Below are 21,521 nucleotides of genomic sequence, written 5' to 3' on the forward strand. Positions count from 1 at the left end.
ACACTGTGTGTGCCAGAGCTTTCCCTCCACCTCTCCCTCTGCTCCTTCCTCATGCTGAAGGACAGCATCTGTTTCAGCTCAAACCCTGACCACGCACACTGCACAGGAACGATGTGTTATGACCTCAACATGCTTTTCCTCACAGTCTATCAAACTGAGGGCCAGCACAGACATCCCTGGAATGCACCACATTCTGCAGAGCATTTCCATCTCCTTTCCCTTGCTACTCTAAGAGGAAACAACAGCACTGCCAGTTTAGTCATCAGATCACATTTATCCCTGCTATAGCCTTTAGGATTTCATTGGATTCTGGATCAATGGGGTTTTGGGCTTGGTTTCCACAATGCTAATGAGTAGTGAGCTCCCACACTCTCTTTTACACATACAACACAAGATTTAAAGTGATGCTGTTGGGCACAGCTCCAAGTACACCTGTTTCTTCTGTAACCTGGCAAAAACATATATATAAAATAAAGTACATAAATAAAAATAAACCACACAAAAAAACCCAAAAAAAACAACAACCAACTAAACAAAACAAAACAAAAAAACCAACAAAACTTATGCAGCCATTCATATACATGGAAAATAGCAGCATTAATTCCAGTCTATTGTCCACTCCAAGGGAAGAGTCTCCCCATCAGCAGACACAATAAAAATGAGCTTCTAGGACACCAAAGAGAAACAGAGATTTCAGTTGCAAAAGTATGCAAGCTATTGTGGAGTCCTGTTTTTCAAGAAGCTTAGTCTGCAGTCCCCAGCTATTTATACAGCTGAAAACCTTCAGAGTGATGGTGGCTCAAAGGTGTTCATGGGCTGCACCACATTTAGCAATGCAGAGTGTGAGGCACATAGGACGTGGCAGAACCAAAACCAATTCAAAAAAAGAAAAAAGGGTTTATAAAAACTGGGAAAATAGATCCCAGTTTCCAGTGGCTTCAACAAATCATGAAAAAGAGTATGAGTGACGACTGCCACTGATACTGGTTTTCAACAGGACACACAGCACACCCCAGTGAGGGCACTGAGGCCTTACCCCAACCACAAGGTGGAAGTTCCTGTCTGTCCTTCCCCATTTATATCACATGGAAAGGCACATACACTCACAAGCCTCTTTCAGGTTTTAAAACTCAGGGAGACGGATCCAACCCACAAGAGATTCTAGTTACCTCATTTCAGTAGCATATGCCAATGTTCCCCAAAATTGCAATAAACTGTGGTGATAAAACCTACAATTTCCTCCAGACTAACTCGTTCCTTACTCCTGAAGGCAACTGGGACTGCAACCCACATATTCACTGGATAGCTGAATATAAGAGCAAGTGACAATGAAGAATAAAAATATCTCTGCACCAAGAATTTACATAACTAGCTCCAGTTACTGCTAATTAGACCAATTCCCTTAATTCCTCCATTACATCTTCCTGCATTTTTCAGTTAGCTCTAGTAAGATGTATAATAAATTATTATTAAATAGAAACATACTTGATTACATTACAAGTACTTAAAAGTATAGATCAGTGCACTACTACTTTATTCTAATTAAAACCTTACAATTAGTAATCTGGTAGACTAAATACAATACCTAAAGCTACTTCACTGTGCCAGATTTGTCCACTAATTTTGGAGCTTCTGAAATATTTAAAGCTTTTTCCCCCCATCCTTTTGCCACGCAAGAAGACCTACACAAGTCAGACAAATGTGAATTACAAGGAAAAACTGCATAATTAATCTTACAGATTTGACAGCAACTTCATTTTTCCTTTCCTTTTTTTTTTTTCTATGGCAAGGATTTCCTTTTTTTTCCTTTTTTTTTTTTTAACAGTATATCTTAATGGAGAAATTGTCTTGAGTTCTTCATCTCATGTAATATGTCAACAGCACAACTCTCACAGGAGTGCTTCCCTCTCAGCCACTGGGACCAAGCCAGCTCCACTTTGGGCATCCCACAGCTAACCCTCACACAGCAAGTTGTTGCAAGTGTGTTGTACACAGCCAGTCACTTGAGAAGAGAGCAGCTGAGCAGCTTACACCACCATGAGAGCCCCTTTTCAAACAGAAAGCAGCTATGTACATGCAGGGCTTGATTTGCCATGTGCAGAAATCCTTGACAACACTTGAAGAGGCAGCTGCCAAAAAAGCAAATGCCAATTGGCAGCGTGGAGGAGCTCACTCTGAAGCCATCCCACGTGCACGGGCTCTCCATCCAACACAGCCTCTGCAGCCTCTCCTGAAGAGGCTGGAAAACGAGAGGCTTTCCCCTTGTGTGAGGAAGGGATGTTCCCAAAAGCGGGGGCAGAGGGAGGGCATCTGGAAAAAGTATAAAGCAAAGGAGGGAGAAAGGAGCAGTAGGAAGAAAGAGGAGTAAAAGAAACAAGGAACAAGATGACAGAACAAGACAGGAGATGTTTTTTTATATTGATAACCTCCTGCTCCCTGTTGTGGGCATCGGTCTCTCCCAAGGAGCAAGCAACAGGACAAGAGGAAATGGCCTCAAGATGTGCCAGGGATGTTTTAAATTGGATATTAGGAATATTTACTTCCCTGAAATGATTGTCAACAACAGACTGCCCAGGGAAGCAGTGGAGTCACTGAAGGTGTTTAAAAGATGTGCAGATGTGGCATTTAGGGACAGGGTTTAGTAGCAGGCTTGGCAGTGCTGAGGTACTAGCTGGCCTTGATAATCTTAGAAGTCTTTTCCAGCCTAAACAATTCTATGATACTATCCATCAGGGACAACAGGGACAAATACAAGGATCAAAGAGAACAAAAAAGCTAACAAGTCCTCAGATATTCTCTTCTCTCCCTTAACCCTCCTTCCACCTTCTCCCGTCCTCCCTCTCCAGTAGCACAAGAAAAATCACAGCAATTTCAGGATAAAAAGGGCTAAAACAAAAGGCAGCTGCAAAATAGACTGGAGTGGATCAGGAGCAGGCAGCAGTACCTGCGAATGGCCCAGATGGCTCTGCTGGGCACGGCCAGGCCCCCGCTGGGCTGCTCCTCGGGGTGGCAGGAGCTCCAGGTGCCGCGGTGAGCCAAGCGCTGCTGCTTCCCGTTCTCCCGGCCGGACAGCGGCACCGGCGGCGAGCCGCACCCAGGGGACACGGCCGGCCGGACAGGCCTCTGCTGAATGCCCCCGTTTCTCCTGAGAAAAGGGAGAAAAAGAAGGGAAAGGGGAAAGAAAAGGGTTGAAGGACTTTCGATTCTTTGCGCTTTTACTTAGCGAAGGGTTGAGCGCTACGAAATCGGCACAAAACGGTGTCAAACTACAACAGACGGCATTTCTTTAATCCAAAACAAAGCTCTTGTGTGCTGAGAGGACAGCATATATTAGCTCCTACCTAGATCTGGGACTACAGCAACACAAGTAGAGCACTCCTGTATCCAGCTGTTCTCTGGACCTCTGTTAAAATGGAAAGCACTCTTAATTTTTTGCTCCAGAAAACAAATGATGTTCCACCACTTTTAAACAGCAAGGTTGGAAGAAGGAGCAGGTAAGCTTTCAGCAGCACATAGAAGGCTGTTTGTTTTCTGCTGCCCCTTAAAGTCAAATGCAGTCGTAAAACCTTGAGCATCACAAGCAGATAGATAAATGCACAGTACATACAATCAGAGGAGATATGAAAATACAGCACGTCTGGACTAGAGAGCTTCATTCCTACAAGCTAAATAGTGCCACATCTGGGGAACTGGCCGCCACTGAAACAAAAAAACAGCTTGAGGAGGCCCCCTGGAATGCGAGCCTATGGGAAGGGGGAGACTGAGGAAAGGAGGGAGGAGGAAGGCACAGATTTCCCCCCAGTTAATTAACAGTTGTATTCCCTTTAGCCAGGCAGCTCCTGAAACACGCCTGTCAGGGTGTAAACGCAAGTGTTAACAAGCAAGCTGGCTGTCAGTGCCCAGAAATCTCCCTGGCTGCTTGCCCACCAGTCACACCACTAAGAACTACTTATCCAGTGAAAAGAGGAGGAATCCCCTGCCGATCCATTGTACCTGCCTGCTGATTGCTATTGCTGCCAGAGGGCAGGTCTGAAACGTGCTCTGTCCCCATTAGGGCCCAGAGAAAGGGCTACAAAGGGAGGGAAGCCAGGATGCTCCTGGGAGTCCTCCTTCTCCTCCCTGCAGTTGCTGCTCTCACCTTGCACCAGCTCTGTTCATTTAATTCACTGCAGAAACACAAATTCAGTGTCCTTTCCATAACCCAGGTACACACAAGCTCATGCAGGGTGTGACAGGTTCCAGAGCTGGTGGGGCAGCACCAGTGGAAACAGAAGAAATGATATGAGGAGCGAGACCTCCCATTCTGAGCTCTTACATTCACTCACAGATTGCTCCAGGGATGTTTTGGGAGAGAAACAGATAAAAACAGCTTCTGATAAAACAAGACTTCTGACTTTGAAAGGAGATGGAAAATATCATAGTTATTTGTGACACTAAGTGGGGGTGGGGGGCAACTTTCAAAGTATTTAATTTTTCTGCAGTGACTTCTGAGAGCTGCTAATTATTCCAACCAGAATTGGATGGGTATTTTCCCTCTTTTTCCATTCTGAAAGGACAGAAAAATATCAAACCTGTTTTTACTATTAAGCATCATACAATATTTCTAACCCCATGGCACTGTGACCGAATAATCAAGCAGACATTGTGAATGGAAGGAGTTAAGCCAGAGACATTTTAAGATGTTGATGCTTCAGTCAGAACTCCCACACTAAAAATAAATGTTAGTCCTGCCAGGGTAAATTCAGCATTTTAGGGATCAGTTCTTCACATCTGGTCAGTTTACCCAACAAAAGCTATCAGGCAGCAAGACAGTAATGAAAACAAACAACAAATCCAAAACAAACCCAAAACCACAGAATGAAATCGTGGGCCCCTCCAAATTTATCTAAAGTGCACCATCTAATTCAGCAGGACAAGCCCATCTCCCCCAGTGCTGTATAATCATAATAATGTATATTTTAGACTAATAGGTGAAAACACCTGTAAAGCACCATGAGCATAACAAGTTACTTACAATTTGAGTCCATTGTAGGAGAGGGAAAAGAAGTCATAAACCAAGCACACACCAAACACAGTGACTCCAGTTTCTTTCACCAGCATTGCACACGTCCCAAGGAATAAACTAAGCAGCAAAAATAATGGGGAGGCAGTGGGAGGGAAATGTTCCCCAACATAAAGCTGATCCACACTCCTGAAAAACAGAATTGACATAAAATATCTTAACTTCTCTGTTATTTTCATGTTTACTACAGTCACACAAATACTGAGACACTTTTCCTTAATGCTTTAAGATGAACGTGTTAAGACATGAACAATCTAAAATGAGGAAAGGCTCAGCCACAGGACAGGAAGACGCAAATATGGGGAGCTGCTCCAAATCTTGGTGCACAAGAGGTGAAACCAAATAAAGTAGACTTGAAACAGTCAGAGGAAGGCAGAGTAAGTACAGAGAGGGCAGAAAAACACCTGCTTTCTGTCATGTGGAACACACATGCTTAATTCTCCTTATGGGACAAAAAGCACAAGGCAAGCAAAAATTCCTCCATCCCACTCACACTCCCCTGAGTCAGAGATGTGTCTTAATCATTAACAGACTGGGCAGCAAGCCCCTATCACAGGGGAGAAGGCAGGAAAAAACTGAAATCAAACAGGCAGATTCCTATGGGGTCACTATGTTTCACACCCTCAAAACCTTCAGAAGAAAACAGCACTGTGGGTTTGTAGCAGACAGCTCCAGAGGGATATAAGCAGTTTCTCCCTGTGGCTGTGATGACATGGTGCTATTTCTGAATGCAAACAATGTTATTTCAAACTGCAAATAATGCAAAAGGTGCAGAAACCCCATCCAAGTAAGCTATTTCTGTATCTATACTTGTTCAGTTACAGTTTTAGAACATAGAGCAGCAAGCAGTGCCAAGTTTTCATCTGAAAAGGATGACTAATGGTCTAGACACACTCCTTAACTCTCTCAGACCAGGTGTTCCAGAGTGCCACAGTCACAGCACACATTTGAAAGGCAGGCATGTGTCTGTCTGCTCTTCACTCCACATGCAGACTATTTGCCTTGCATTGAAAACATTTCTTTATCATTTTTACAAGCCCTCCTCTGGTGTATGGCCAGCTGTAATGTCAGTGGAAGAGGGACTGGCAACGCTGACTTCTGGTTTTGCGGGTTTTTGTTCTAATAAGCATCACCAAGGCCACAAGCAGGGGCCAGGACACTTCCATAGAGCCCTGAGCTGTGGGAAGTACCTCTGCCAAAAAACACCAAACACTGGCAGCTGCCTTTGGGCCCCTCCTCAGAGTTAAGAACCTCATGACGTTAGCACGTACCTATTATAGGAGAGAAAAGCCAACAGAAAGAGTAGACAGGCCAGGACATCTGCTCTGCCTACTATACCTGTTACCTGAAAGGGAAGGAGACACACAGGTGTAAAAACACATCTAAAAATGTTAAAACACTCGGTGACTGCCTCAACAACCCATGCTCACTGCTACTATTTTAAGCTTTTGATCTTTCAGTGTTATCCCTCCCTCAGCATACCAAAATGTTACTTGGATAGTGTACAGTTTTGTCTGCTGCATTTCTAGCTTGGCAAAACAAATGAGTAAGCCAACAGTAAAGTCATTCTTTGCTTAATAAAATATTAATAAAGTTATATAGAAAATGCCAATTTTAAGGATCTGTTTTAATTTTGTATAATAAGGCTTAGATGAGAAATGTATCCAATTCCCAGTACTGAAATTTGTTAAAGAGAATTACTTACTATATAAGTAATATTTGAATGAACTTTATCACCAAAAAGGGATAGTGTTACAGTATTTATTCCTCCTGAACAATCTGAGTTTGCAACAGTTTTTTCTACAGATTAATGAACAAAATCTTTTTTTAAAAAAGGGAATACTGAAGAAGAATAGATAAACACTCTTTTTTACAGTTATTTCTATATCCTACTTCATAAGGATCTAAAAATCACCCATAAAGCAAATAAAAGTCCCTTTGAAATTTCACCCCTTTTGAGATTACATAATTAAGTTATATTCAGAGCTCTGGCATTTATTTTAACCTTTTAAAGTTCTAACCCAGACAAAAATAAATTCCAAGAGTGCCTCTTCTAAAACCTCCCTTAAAATATAAAGCTGTATTATCAAAAGGATCCTAGCTGATTAGTTCACACAACACAGCACAGGGAGTAACTCCAAAGCTTGTGGCTTTTTGTTATTAAGGTAATCTCTCCTCAAAAGCTCTCAGCCACAGGAGCTGTTTCCCTCCCTCATGTACAAAGGCTTGGAATGAGAGCAGTGTGATGTCAATGCTACCTCAGCTAATGAGAGCATTTCTTTTATGCAGTGTGGACTTTACCTTTCCTTCTCAAAGACAGCAAGACTCCTTGTAGCTACAGAAGTGTCTCCTCATGCTAACAGACTGCAGTTTTGGAATGATTATGTCTTTAAATGTTTCTTTATAACAACTGAAAGAACATCCAATATGAGCTGTTATTCTGTAAATTTATTCTGGTATTCATGAACGACTTTTTTTTCTGAAGATGATTCTCCTAGCTTTTAATTGAAATAAATACAAATTAATCTGTGGGTCATCACCTCTGTCCGAGAGAGCTTCTCCAGAATACACACTAATGCTACCTTCACTTTTCCTCCCTAAAATTGATGGCTATAGGAGACGACTGAAGGCATGCAACAAAATCCCAGCAGGAGAGCACAGCCTCACTGAGGTCTTTGAGAAAACTCATGGCTGTCCATTTATTCCCAGCATGGCTGATTAGGACCATCATTTAGAATTCAGTTCCAGAGCACAAAGACTGCAAGTATGAATACACTTTTTTCTTAATGACTCCTACAAATTATTTTAAATAGACTACATTCTCACCTTTGCTCCCCCACAGCAAAAAAATCACAAGTATCACATTCTGTATGACTCAGAGGTTTCCTTCAAAAAAAAAAATTAAAATTGTGAAGAATGAATTTATTTTTAGCTTTGGTGGCACATACTTACAGCCTCGGTGTGAATGGGATGCACAGCGAAGAAGAGCGCCGTGACAAAAGCGAGTCGACAGTCCTTGAACACCGCTTTGTCACAAGTATACATCAGCACAAGAGTCACCAGACAGTGCAGAATTACATTCACTGCGTGGAAATAGAAGGGGTTCATGCCAGCCAGCAATATGTTTAACCTGTAAGGAAACAAAACAAAAGCATTGCTGGATTTGAGAGATCTAATAGCAAGACATCTTTAAAATACTCTGAATTATGCCTTTTGCCCCATTTGCAGCCATCTAATGGTAGTGCTATTAAACTAATTACTGAAAATCGCTCTAAACCTCTGGTTTATCTGATTAAAGAGAAAACCATTTCCTCAACTTTTTTATTATGTGGTTGTGTTTGGCAACCTTCTTGACAGAGATGGGAGAGTCCTGTGCCCTCCCAGCAGAGCTCACTGCAGTGGGACCATGCCTGTGCTTCCTTAGCAGCAAATCACCCTGGCCAGCAGTGTGGCACTTGTCCTGTTTCCCTCTTGGCACCTTCTGTGGCTCTGCTGGCCACGTGGAGGCTGTGCAATATGGGTAGCTATTTTCTGCTCTAGAATAGATGCTTTTGCCCAAGAACAGCCAAGACAAGGACTTGGTAAGGCACTGGAGCATCTGCTTGGCCTAACAGGGACGTTTATTCCCATTTAGCTTTCAAAATGGTGTCACACACTGAAGGTTAAGCCTTTATTTAAATGCTTTACTGGCATAAAGAAGTTTGTCTAATAGTTTGCATCATTTTTAAAAGGACATTGATGGCAAAAGTAAGATAGCTAACATCACCCTAAACTCAGTGAGACAATTAGGGTTCATTATTTGTGTTGATCATAAAAAAAATAAAACGTAACAAGCTGTTATGACATTTGTTTGACAGCATGTATTAACATATTCTTCTGGTCACTGTTTCTTACAGCCAGCTTGCTGAACAGCTGCTGACAAGCTTTGCCTTACATGCAGTTGAAGATAATTCTCTTAAGTATTAACAACATCTGTACATTTGGACAAATATATATATGTATCTACACAAATATACACACATACACACGGTGCCTGTCTAGGGAAGGCTCCATATATGAACAAGGAATCTGGAAAAATGCCCTTTAACTAATGTTGAAGGGAATTTTTTTTAAACAAACTACAAGATAACCAGTGAAAAGAAGACTCAATTTAAATATTTTACATGCAGTTGTAAATATGCTATAGGGTCAATAATCCTTCCTGTTGCTAAAGACTCCGGGTCTCCCTGACAAGCATGATGTGACAGCAAGGCCACTGAGCTGTTGCTACGCTAAACAAACACCTCAGGTTTTTTGTGAGACAGAGGAGGTGTGAAGAGGTCTGTGAGAGCCAGACAACTTTTTTTTTTTTTTTTTATAAATAACTCTCTACATTTCTTATTTATACCCGAGGAAGTGTTAGCTGTTCTGGGTTGAATCTTCCAGGCCAATCCAATTTTATCAGACCAAGAGTCTTACTTGTGCATTCCTGCTGTGGTCCCACTCAAGTGTTTGTGGAGGCAACAGATGAAACCCAGAGAGTTTGTGAAAAAGTGAGATTTTGGCATGACTTGACCTTTCTCTTTGAAGTATGGGTTGATGCAGTTACATTTTGACAAGACATCAGTCTCTGTGATTCAAGAATACATGAAGAGTTGGAGCTTTTTCTTTTTTTATCCCATTTCTCCTGCAAGCCACTTCAGGGCAGCAACATCCATCACTCTCCCTTATTTCTACCAGCACTGAATGACAAACCATAACAAATGGCAGCAACAGACATCCAGCCAGAGCTTCAGCTGCAAATACTCTGCAGCAGTGGGAACCCCCAGGCCAGAATCTTGTTTCCAGCATGCTGAGGGGAGCAAGGGGCAGCACAGGGCCACCCTGCCCCTGAAGGAGCTACAGCTCACTCCAAGACACCTGCAGATGTGCACAATCACAGGGACCCACTGAAGGAGACATTCTTTATACAAATGAGTAACTTCTGGCTGTAAATCAGCTGGAGCATAGTCTACTGCTCCCCTTCAATGACAAAGTGTGGCCTGGGAACCTGATTTCTGGAGAAAGCAGATGCAGGCAGGTGAGGACAAGTGCTCAGGATATCAGGTGATGTGAACTCATGCACCAAAACAGGAGAGATTCTCATTTAGCTGGCCAAGTTGTGAGAACCAGTCACTAAACCCATGAAATCTGACAATACTCTTGAAAAATCTATCATTAGTCTCCATGGATCGTGTCTGTCACTTCTCATCCTCCAAAACAGGTCTGCTGGCAGGAGAGGCAGAACTTTATAGGCAAGGGATCTTCCTACCCCCATCAGGTCCCTTACCCCAAAGGTGGGGTGCGCTCTTCACACCCCTTCTTAGGGTGAATATCAAGTCAATGAGGCCTGTAAGCTGTGAGTTACCTGATGTAAATTATTGAGAACAGCTCTGTTAAAGCATCAGCCTGGCAGCTTGGCTGTGTTCTTTAAATAAATAAAAAACAGCAGAGCAAAACACAAACACAGCACCACGCTATTCAAGTAACTCTTCCACTAAACAGCCAAATCAGACTGCAAGTATGTTTTAAATATCATCTTTGACGGTCCAGGAACACTAAACATGAGTGTGTGCAGGTGCTATATTCACACCACTGCTTTTTGCTGCTAAAGCTCTTTGTCATAAGAAATTAGGGCACATGGCGATGAAGGAAACATTCTTTAGTCCTGAAACAATCCCAGCAGAATGCTGTTGAAACGTTAGCAGTGGTTAAATTTATTGTATGTCAAACGGCTGAGCAAATCTGGGTCTTCAAACAGCTCTAATCCAAGTCACAAGAACTTTGCAAAGCTCCCCAGCTCACACAGCCATGGGGGAAAAAAAGGCAGCCTACTTTGGAATGCCAAATTTGCTCCACCACAGGAGAGCTGTGGAGGAAGTTCTGGGCAAGAGAGCCAAGAAGGAGATGGGTAAATAAAAAATTACTTCTCCCCTCTTAATCTTTAATACCCTAACAGCGAGAGTCAGTCTTGTTTACTGGCAGCAGCATGCAGCAATTACACGCAGTAGATGGTTCAGCAAACAAAGGAAGTAACACAGAGATATGAATCTCAAAATTAAGGAAGAAGTGGTCTTTCTCCAACATAATGTTCATAAACAGAAGTTCTGGCAAGCAAAAACTGCACTCCACTGGAGGGAGGTGAGGGTGCTGTTGTCCTTGCATTACCGTACTTACACTGCCCCACAAATGGGGAAAATTGTATCATGTGGTCATTTCTGCATGAAGATCATAACCCCTGTCTGAGCTAAAGCACAACTTGTAAAGATATATCTTATGGCTTTGGTAGAGCACATAGTGAGGAGAGGAGATGTTTTGGGGTGGCCAGGCTGTAAGAACAGGCTGCTCCTCAAAACAAAGACATGTTTGCAAACAGCATCCTAAAGATTTGGGGCTGAACACAGCAAGTGATAATATTCCTAGGAATAGAGACCCTTGAAAGAGGAGATACAACCATCTCACATGTGGAGGTCTTTCCTCAGAGGAGCCACCCACAAAACACTTGGAGAAGAGTTTTTATTGCTTTAACATCTCTGCTGGAAAAGTCCCTGGAAGCAAAGATTCTTCTAAACCCCAAAATGTGAAATGGCAAAAGGCAGTTCAAATGCAAAGGCCCTCAGAAGACCCAGGGAAAGGAGGAGAAGAGCACATACACCAAAGTGAAGTCTCTCAATACTGTAGGTGACGTGGACAGGTATCTTCTAATAGAACTGATCAGCATCATCCAGCCACCACCAAAATAAAAAACTGATTACAGAAATCTCAGCATTGACCACATGTCCCACCAGGGCAGAGAGGCTGCACTGAAACACCTACTCAAGCCAAGACTCAACAGTGGTTTTGTGCCCCAGTGTTGCAGCATATGTGGCTCAGCATGTCACACCCAAGGCAGAGCACTGCCCAAACTACAGCTCCATGCAGGAGGTACACCAAAATAAGAAAACCCTTGGTTTTGTTAAGTCTGATGGATGTTTGCCAGGAACAGTGGACTAGTATAGCTTGCTTTGCCACCTGCAGCAGTTTTTCTACCATTCCTCCACCATCCACTCTCGGAAAAGGAATTACACAGCTTCACTCTCAGAGACTTCCACAGGCAGCAGCTGTTGCAGGTTCACTGAGTAGAGCCTGTACAACAGCTCTCCAGAAGCAAGCAAATCATTCTATCTCTTAAAAGTAACCTCTATCAGTACCCTCAGGTGTCTTCCAGAGAAGTCATCGGGGACATATCAATTCTGAGTGAGCAATTCTCCACAGAGAGGGCCTGGAAATGGAGTGGGACTCAGTGGGACTTCATCCTCACAGACTCAGAATCAGAGGGGTCTATGCTGCAAGAGCACAGGCTCACAGAAGAATTCCATACATAACCAGTTACAGTACGTAATCACCAGCACTCCCCTGCCATCCCCGCTCTAATATAGTGCTTTTCACCCACTTGTACACATGAAGACTCATTCAACCTTTTTTAAGACCTCTTATGATTTAATAATATTGTAAACCATAATTGAAGAGTTTCTCTTTTTATAGACTTTGTTATTATCCCTGGGCAGCTCCTTTTTAGTTTAATCTATTTTATTATTTTCAAAAGACTAACAACGAAACACAACATGTTATGAAATAGAAATGCACAGGATAATAATGGTAATTTGTTATAGCAAGTAACACTTAATGGAAAGTCTCAGAGCATCCCATACCTCATAAAACCCCCACAGTTTTTATAAGGAAGGCTCATATGCAGATTTATATAAATTAATTCAATATATAAGGATGGATTAGGTTTCCTGTGATATCTTTTCCTGTTCAAATTTTGTGTTAAATATGGCAAACTTTATGCAAAGTAATACCCGCTTTCATGGTGGAATCTCCTTATAAACTCCACAGATGCATGTACTTCGTGCCAGGGAAATGAGCATTTGCACTCCAAAAGAGGTGCAGCTGCATCACTAGCAATAATGGTTAAGGCTGTATGTGGAAACAGCTCAAAGATTAATGAAAAACCTATAGCAGTAAACAGAAAATAAGCCCCTTCGCTGTGGTGTTCGTGCAATGGCCAGTTTCCACCACATAGTGCAACAGCACTTCGTGCTGATTTGTGCTGATAATCTTTCCACAGTACAGTACAATGCCTAAGAATTAAATGGACAATAAGGCTTAAATGGTTTGGTCCTTGATTTGCTATAATGGCTATGGGTGAGAAGACAGAGGCTGTATCAATTCCCAGGCTACAGCAAGCGCCTCGGAGCACAGAAGTCATCACTTACAAGAGCACTAGTGAAGTGCAGGCATTCAGAGCAGGTTATTGCTTTCCAGCAGGGGGAGGGAAAGGAAACAAAAATCATAATTAGACTGAGAAGAAACAGCACCTTGAAAGTGGCAAATGTGCCAGGGCAGAATTTTCTGGTGAAACCACAGAGAGTGTGGTTTGATGATCATTCCTGTGTTATGAATAGCAAGAGCACAAATCACACAGCTTTAAGTTTGCCTCCACAAGCAGCCTTGGAAAACTTGAGAAGAAAACAATCCAGATGATGGCAAGCAACAAAGTGACAAACCAGGGGTCATTTTATCTAGATAGTGAACAAAATGAAGTTTGTCTTAAAAATTATTCTTAGGTAGCATCTCAGCAAGAGCTGAGGAAATGAAGACTCATGAAACTCTTCAGCAGCCATCCATCAGAGCATGGAGAGAGAAAGGGATGAGACACGATCAAAAACCAAGCTAGGACAATCACTCATCAAGGAGATAAAGCAATAGTAACCAAAATCTAGTATAAGGTTATTAGTCCTAAAGACAGTATTTCAAACTGTCTTTAGGACTAATAACAGTATTTCAAACTGGGTGTAACAGTTCCTCACCAAATTTGTAGTAAGTTTGAAATACGCTGAAGACCATGAAGGAAATGCCATTCTAACTTACAAAGAAGCAAAGAAAAAAAGGGAAAAAAAAGTATAGTGAAGTGAAAAGAGAACAGCCTTTTTTCTTTTCCCTTTCTTTCTTCTTTATTGTGAAACAATAAAGAGAAAGCCCAGGAAAGCAGTCAGAACCAGAGCAAGAATGCAGAGAAACGCCTTTAGCTAACCAGCAGCAGCCAGGGTACTTTATTTTCATGGACTCTAAAGAGTATTGACAAGGATGCTCCTGTGGGTAAGGAGGCTGATCAAAAGCTGAGACTTTTAGGTAAAAGATGGCCAAAGAAAATTAATGGTGACATTGGTGCAAGAGGAACAGAATACCCGATGAGAGAAAATCCCCAGGAACTGGAAGGTGTTAAATAGAGACAAGATACCACTGAAGCACGCAGCAAAGATAAGAGTGACTGCATTCACCTCAGCCAAGTCAGTCAGGAGAATAAGAACTCTCTCCCTCATAAAAGGCTTTAAATTCAAGAGACAGGCAAATTTTATTCAGGGCTAGCAAATGAGAAGGCAGACTCCTACATGCTTTGTACGCACCTCTCCTGCTGGGCAAATCCTCACCTCTGGGCTTGGCTGCAAGCAGCATGACAGCACACACCCCCAGACAGGTCTGCACCCCCCATCCCTGGGCTGGGAGCTTCCCCTCACCCTCCACAGGAGTCCTGTCCTCCTTCCAGGGAGTGCAAGCAACCCCAGAGGAACACAAACTTATGGCCATAAACATCAGACACCTGCTACAAAAATTCCATCTGTGAGGGAGACTTCTTGTGCACCTGGAACCAGGGGAAAAAACCTAAGCTTTGAGGCACCAAGCTTTGGAAGACACCTAAAATGGCAGCAAAGCATTCTGCTCTGGGTCAAAAGAAAAGATTGTGTGCTTAGAGACATAGTGTGTGTATTTTCCAGCTATAACACAACCAGTCTCACCAAAGCATCTGCTTTTCTTCACAAAGTCCACCTCATCCAGTGTGGCTACACCAGTACTACATCAATTTCATGGCAGGTATCACAGTAGAAGTGTGGAGACTGACTGCCACAGCATGAGTAGAAATAGTAGACTAAGCTGTACAGGAGAAATACCGACACAATCTTAAACATCGTGATGTACAGAGGGAAGAAAATGCTTGTGCACTGTGTATTTAACCTGACACATTATAGCTCCACTATATTACCCTGCGATGTCAAGCTGTAATATAGCATTAAATCAATAACAAAGAAAATGCAAGGTCTTTTTTCCTTCCCCAGGTTGTTCTGGTTTTCTTAAGCTCCCTGTCCTTGAAACTTATGCCACTGCTACAGCTGAAAAAACAGAAGGATCAGCTGTAAACAACTAGATAGATGAGAAGGCTGACAGTGAGTTATAGAATCAGTTCTCTCTTTGGCTATGTATTTACATCTCACCCAAGCTCACATTCACTTAAGGCTTTGATCCAAAGCCACTGGAGCCTCACATGAGGCTCTCAATGCCAGCCCAGAATACTGAGCTGCTGCTGAAGGGCCGTATTTACTTCCCAGGCACCTGCAACATACCCAAGCCATCACTGGCTAGCAGACCTTCCAGGTCTGTCCATTCTGCACCTGAACACAGCCCAGACTTTTTAATTTATCTTTTTCCCCATTTTTTTTTCCCAGCTAGAGGACTAGTAGGATGGCTCTCTGCACAAACTGTGTGTTATCTTTACTGGTGGGAGAGCTGCATTCCCTTTAGCAGCTTATTCCCCCTCCAGCTCCTCTCCTCCTAGGCCACCAGCAGCAGCTGGAGTGGACACTCTTACACCCTTCCCACAGAGCCAAGCACATTCCCAGTGATCAGTCACTCCCACCTCCTTTGAGGAAGACCAGGTATCTGCTGTGCTTCCCTGCCATGCCATCCTCCCTCTCTGTCACACTGCCACATGTCCTAGACTTGTCACCACCTCTTTCTTCTGTCCCTGATGAGCTGTTCCTTGAGGCATCCTTCAGCAGCATCTGCCTTGGCACCACCAACAAGGCAGAGCACACAGGGCCTTCACTTCTCAGCCACCTGCAAACCAGGAGGCTCACATCTGATTAAATGTCTTTAAACCTTGGCATACAGGGGATTTGAAGGGCTTCATTCTCACCATTTTCTAGCACTGCATACCTTCACTGTGCTGCTGGCTACACCAAACCTTCATCACCTGTTTGTTCCTGGGTTGGAGAACGTATCTAAATGGGGATTTGGCAGACAGAAAGAGAAAGAGGGAGGGAGACAGCATTGAGGATTGCACCTTCTGCTTCAGCAGCTGAGAAACATTTCTGCAAAACCACTGGAAACAAGGAGTAACTGAAGTGCTACTGAGGGAATAAATGATTCAGTGAACTTCTGTTAGTGGAGGCAAGGTGTAAGACAGAAAGCACCCAGTTTAAATATAAAATCCTGAGTGAATTACAGAACTGGCAGTTCTCCTTTTTTCCCCCACCTTTCATCTTAGCACTTTATAAGGAAGACACCAAAAACCAGTCTCTTCTGAGTCCAAAAAGTTGCCTTCTTTAGAAAGAAGTATGTTGAATCACTTCTTAGAGAAGAAAACACATGCAGGTAAATATCTTTAAGTGACAGCAGCTGGAGAACAGAGCATGAAGTAAGTTTTTATGAAGGACTAAGCAAAACCACTGCCTATTATCTCAGCTCCTGCACAGATGAGGACTTGTGCTAGACCTAACAGTTACCCATGTGTAATGGGAATGCTTCTGGACCAACACATTCAACATTCCTTTATTTTATAGAAGTCAAAAGAAAAGGTAAGAGAAGTTCAAAGACACAAAGCAAACATTACTTAATTCAGCAGTCCATATGGAGGCTTTTTTCCCCCCTTCTGATGTTAACCCACACAAAACAGTGCAGCAATTCTGTGAATATTTTAAGTTTTGCTAATGGTTCCAGTGGGCCACTCTTTTTTCCCTCTGATCATTCATACTGTCAGATCCAGTGTGAATAATGTCAAATACTTGAGCTCTTTTCACTGTTTGGCTCCAGAGCATTAGTCTACTGGAATGAGGACTGTCACTTATGATTTCCAATTCATCAGGGATGCTGAACTACTGTTACACAATTTCAGCAATGTCTGCTTCAGAATTTTCTGACAGATGGGTGATAAATTTTTTTAATTGAGATCATTTCAGGAATATGTAGCTTATATGTAGGATATGTTCAGTCTAATGAAAAGTCCACAGGGCATTTTGAGTCCTGCCTCTTACTTTCACAGCCACAAAAGGCTGAAAAGAGACTGCAGAAATAAGAATCTGTAGATATAAATTTCAGACCACCCTTCACCTCTGCTCTGTACAGCCAGTTTGGAGATCTCCCAGATTCTTTTATGTTAATACAGCAAGATGCAAAACAAGCTTTTAAAGATGAAAGTTTCATGCAAAAGACGTAGAGCCACTAGGCTGATATTGAAATGCCTTGGATTTGACCAAATCAGGATAACATCAAGATAAATTAAATAAAACAAGCAAATCTACTAACAATAAAGATACCAGAATACTTTGGTCCTCTCTTCCTTCCTTTCTGCATACATTGCACAGTTTTCTCGAGTATCCTAAGTGGGTGGAGTAAATTCTAACAAAAGTATTAGCAACATTCATTTCCATTTTGTTACCTATCAGTTTTCTGCTGAGATTTTTTTACAAGAATCAGGGTAAATCCTTTTTTCCTTCTGCAGGAAGACAGAGAGCAGCCAGCAACCTCCTGCTGGGCAAGGCAGGGGCGGATGGCTCAGGCAGGCAGAGCATGGCTCAGCCACAGGTTCAGTGTCGCATGGCAAAAGCTTCCCGAGGCTTCTTTGGAAGCACTGGGTTTGGAGGATTCACTCCACCCAGCTCTTAACATCTTCCTCTGACACCCTAGTGGTAGATTTTAAATGGGAAGAATGTGGAAACTGGAAGGCTGGAAGGATAATTGGGACGCGGTGAATATAATTTCCCTCTGCAGCCAGGGAAGATAAACGATTCCTTCCCTGTTCCAAATGTGATGCCAAGTGGTGAACAAATGACTCTGCCTTTGACCCAATGTCTTGGCTGTATGGTTATTATAAGCACAGAGGATGAAATCTTGTTCACAAAAATTAGTGTCACTTCCCCTCCAGAAAGGACTAGGCAGAGACAGCACTTCATCCTTTTTTGACGTACACCCTTTTAAATAGCAAAGGCAAAACCAGTTCAAATACATACAAATGGGAACTAGAGAATTTAGTTTCCGTTTGTAATTAAAGTTTAAGTTTCTTTTGCTCATTAGCATTACAATCTCAATCCTGCAAACTGATCTAGGATGCCAAGTCCAGCACTCCAGTGCAAATATTGCATGTAAGGAGGTCAGTGGTGACACACACAGGTTCACTCCTCTCCCCAGTTACCCCCAGATGTATTAATTACAGGGATCCCCAAACTAGAAGTTTGGTTGGACACACGATGGAGAAGGCACTCTGTGTGCACAAAGCCAGCTCTGCCTGCAACTATCTATTCCCACCTCGCTCTTTACAGAAATGTGCTGAAACGCCCTTCAAGGAGAAGGTACAAAACCTGTTCTAAAAAATCCAGTTTACGAGGGTCTGTGCTGTTCAGCTCTCCTTTATGAGGAGCATGCCAGCCTGTGCCCAGACAGCCAACACTGATGGCTCTTGGCTCCAAGTCCACCTTTACAACCAAAGAGCAGCAAGTGTTCTGTGGGAGTGCCAAAGGGATGTTCCATTTCCCAAAACCGCTCTTGCTTCACAGAAAGACTCAATTTCCACGTATTCATGAAATTCTATTTATATATCCGGTGTGCTAATGAGTTACTCAATCAGCAGAGTGAAGCAGGAGCCTGTAACACATCCCCCTGGCAGACTTGCCAATATCCATACCCTTTATTCCCAGTGCCTGCCGTAGTTTGTGATGAGCATCTACCGATCACCGAGCACTAGACATCACTCAGCCACACCACCAGCTCTTCAGCACAGCTCTCTGCAAACACATGTATCATTTCTAAATGCTAAAACCTGCTAAATACTCATCATCGTTAATGTTCCATCAGAATAAATTAAACAGAGAACAAGCTAATGGAAAGAATGACAAACTGTATGGATTGTAACTGAGCTGATTTGCCGCAAATTCTTCTCCTGGGGCAGAGAGGCCAGCGAAGGTTCTTTCTAGGATTAGCAATGGTAGCTGTCACTTTTGCTGCTCAGCCTCCCTTTATTCCTGCAAAACCGAAACTCCTCCTCAACAACTCTGCCCGGTACACGGGGAAGGAACATCTGAAGCAGGGAGGCTGCAACTCCGTGACTGACACGGGAGGCTGGCAGCTGCCAAGAGGGATGCACGGAACTGCGCGGTACCCGCGGGGCTGACCCCTCCACTTAGCGCTAAGAACAAAGGTAGAGATGACTACGGCTCTGTTTCAAATCACACCGCGGGAAGTTTCTGGCACGATCACTCAGTTGCGGAGAAAAAGTACGCGACATAGAGCACGGGAGGAACTCGGGGGAATTCATGTGAGCACCTTCCCCAGTCGAAAGCGCTTTCCGAAAAGCTCCGTTTTCCCCTCTTATCCCTCCCGCAGCCCGGGGAGGAGGCGCCACCTGCTCCCAAACTGCCGGGAAAGAGGGGGCACTTGCCGGGAGAGCGGCGGACTCCTCCGGAGCGTCGCCTCATCGCTTCCCTCCTCCAGCGAACTTGCCCCGGGCCGGGCCGGGGGACCGCGCCGACGGCTGCGGCCCCGCCCGCCCCCCGTCCCGCACGGCTCCGGGACAGCAGAAATGCTGAATCACGAAGCCGAGGGAGCGGGACCGGGGCCGCGGGGCTCCCCCTGACCCCCACCCGGGGCCGGCCGCCCCCGCCCGCCCGGCCACGGAGCCGGGAGAGGGTCCGTGCGGAGGGGGAGCCGCCACTCACTTGAAGGTGAGCACGCAGAGGGGCCGGTAGGACTTGTGGCTGGTGTTCTCGGCCATGCGCTTGCCCCAGAAGTCGTTGGCGAAGGCGGCGGACACGGGGGCGGCCGCCCGCACGTCGGGGTTGTTCACGATGGCCCAGACGTCGTCGTGCACGAACTCGCCCCGCAGGGAGTTGCCGTAGCAGAGGGCGCAGAGCCCGGCCAGCACCGCCGCCGCCGCCGCCCCGCCGCGCCGCCCGGCCGCCGAGGGGCAGGGGGCGGCTCGGTCCCGGCTGCGGGAGCCCCGCGCCGAGCCCGTCACCATGGCGCGGGGCGCCGCGCTGGCTGCCCCGGCTCGGCCGCCGCCGCCAAGGCGCGGGGAGGCAGCGGCGCCCGCATGGTGCGGGGCGGGCAGCGGGACCGCCGCCGGCCACTCGCGCTCTGCCGAGGAGCAGCCCGGCCGGCTGCAAATAAACAGCGGCCGCCTCCCCGCGCCATCCCTCCTCCTCCTCTTCCTCCTCCTCCTCCTCCTCCCCCCCCCGCGCCCCCTCCCGCACGCATGCTCCTTGCCGCGCTGTCACACCGCCGCCACCTCCTCAGCCCGTCGGCGGGGCGGGCTCTGCCCGCGGGGACCCCGCCGCACACCGGGGAGGGGACGCGCCCCGGCACGGCGGCACCAGGCGGGGCCGTGTCTCCCGCGGGCGGGGAGCGCGGTCCCGCCGCCGCGGTCGGGTCGCCGCTGTCCCCGCTCTCCCAGGAGAAGGGTGCAGGGCTGTCCTGGTGCCAGCGCCTCCTCCGACCCCCCCGCGGACAGCTCCCCTGTGGGCTGCGCTCACCTGGTCATCCCCGCCGGCTCCACGGCACCCACGGAGTGCGCGCTGATCCGGTACCGGCGCTGCTGCGCCGCATCCCCGCCGCTCCACGGCATCAGTGCTGGCCCGCGTCCTCCACGCTGCAGCGTCGGCTGTACCAAACAGTCCCCCACTGTGTCCTGCTGGAGGGAAAGGCATTTTGGTGCCACAAAACTTGTTTTCTCTACTCTGGTCCATTTCCTGATACTCTTCCAAAATCGTTTGAAAGCTGCGGTGTGTCCCCACCCTCCCATAGATGACCTTTCTCGTGTTAGTGACAAGCCCCAATAACTTGAGGAAAGGCCACTGTCAGACCATCTATTTATATCAAAACTATGTAGTCATAGATTTCTCAAAAAAACAGAAAAACAAGGACTCTATTAATAGGGTTTTACCCTTTAAAGACAACCTTCTGCTTAAAACCAAACAAAGCAGTAACACCACTTGGCAAAGAGGCTTTGATTCAATTCGGTGAATGAACGTAGTGGACATACTTTGAATTTTATTTCTTAAGATACTCTGAGCAGGGCTCACCAGCAGCCCGTGCAGTTCCAAGCCGCTCCCTGTGTGTGTGTGTGTGTGTGTGTGTGTGTCTGTGTGTGTGTGTGTGTGTGTCTGTCTGTGTGTGTGTGTGTCTGTATGTCTGTGTGTGTCTCTCTCTGTGTGTGTGTGTGTGTGTGTGTGTGAGCGTGTGGGAAAAGGAGGGGAGCGGAAGCCGTGGAAAGTTCATGCAGGCTGTCCGGGGCAAGCCCGCTCCAGGAACGCTTTTTCCTCCAGCGTATTTGGCACTTTGAGTAATCTGGTAC

At 45.2% G+C, this 21,521-nt stretch overlaps 1 protein-coding gene across 1 annotated transcript in view; it reads right to left on the reverse strand.

Moving 5' to 3' along the window:
- The window catches only part of TMTC1 (transmembrane O-mannosyltransferase targeting cadherins 1), a 134,233-nt gene extending 114,044 nt beyond the window's left edge, over positions 1-20,189 (reverse strand). Inside the window, exons 1-5 of the mRNA XM_015628669.1 lie at positions 19,888-20,189; positions 8,015-8,192; positions 6,334-6,407; positions 5,015-5,191; positions 2,945-3,145 (exon numbers count right to left, since the gene is read on the reverse strand). Coding sequence (XP_015484155.1) covers positions 2,945-3,145; positions 5,015-5,191; positions 6,334-6,407; positions 8,015-8,192; positions 19,888-20,189 — 932 coding nt within the window. The remainder of the gene's footprint in view (positions 1-2,944; positions 3,146-5,014; positions 5,192-6,333; positions 6,408-8,014; positions 8,193-19,887) is intronic.
- Between the last annotated feature and the right edge of the window lie 1,332 nt (positions 20,190-21,521).

This window comes from Parus major, chromosome 1A, assembly GCF_001522545.3.
Source record: "Parus major isolate Abel chromosome 1A, Parus_major1.1, whole genome shotgun sequence".
NCBI classification, from domain to species: domain Eukaryota; kingdom Metazoa; phylum Chordata; class Aves; order Passeriformes; family Paridae; genus Parus; species Parus major.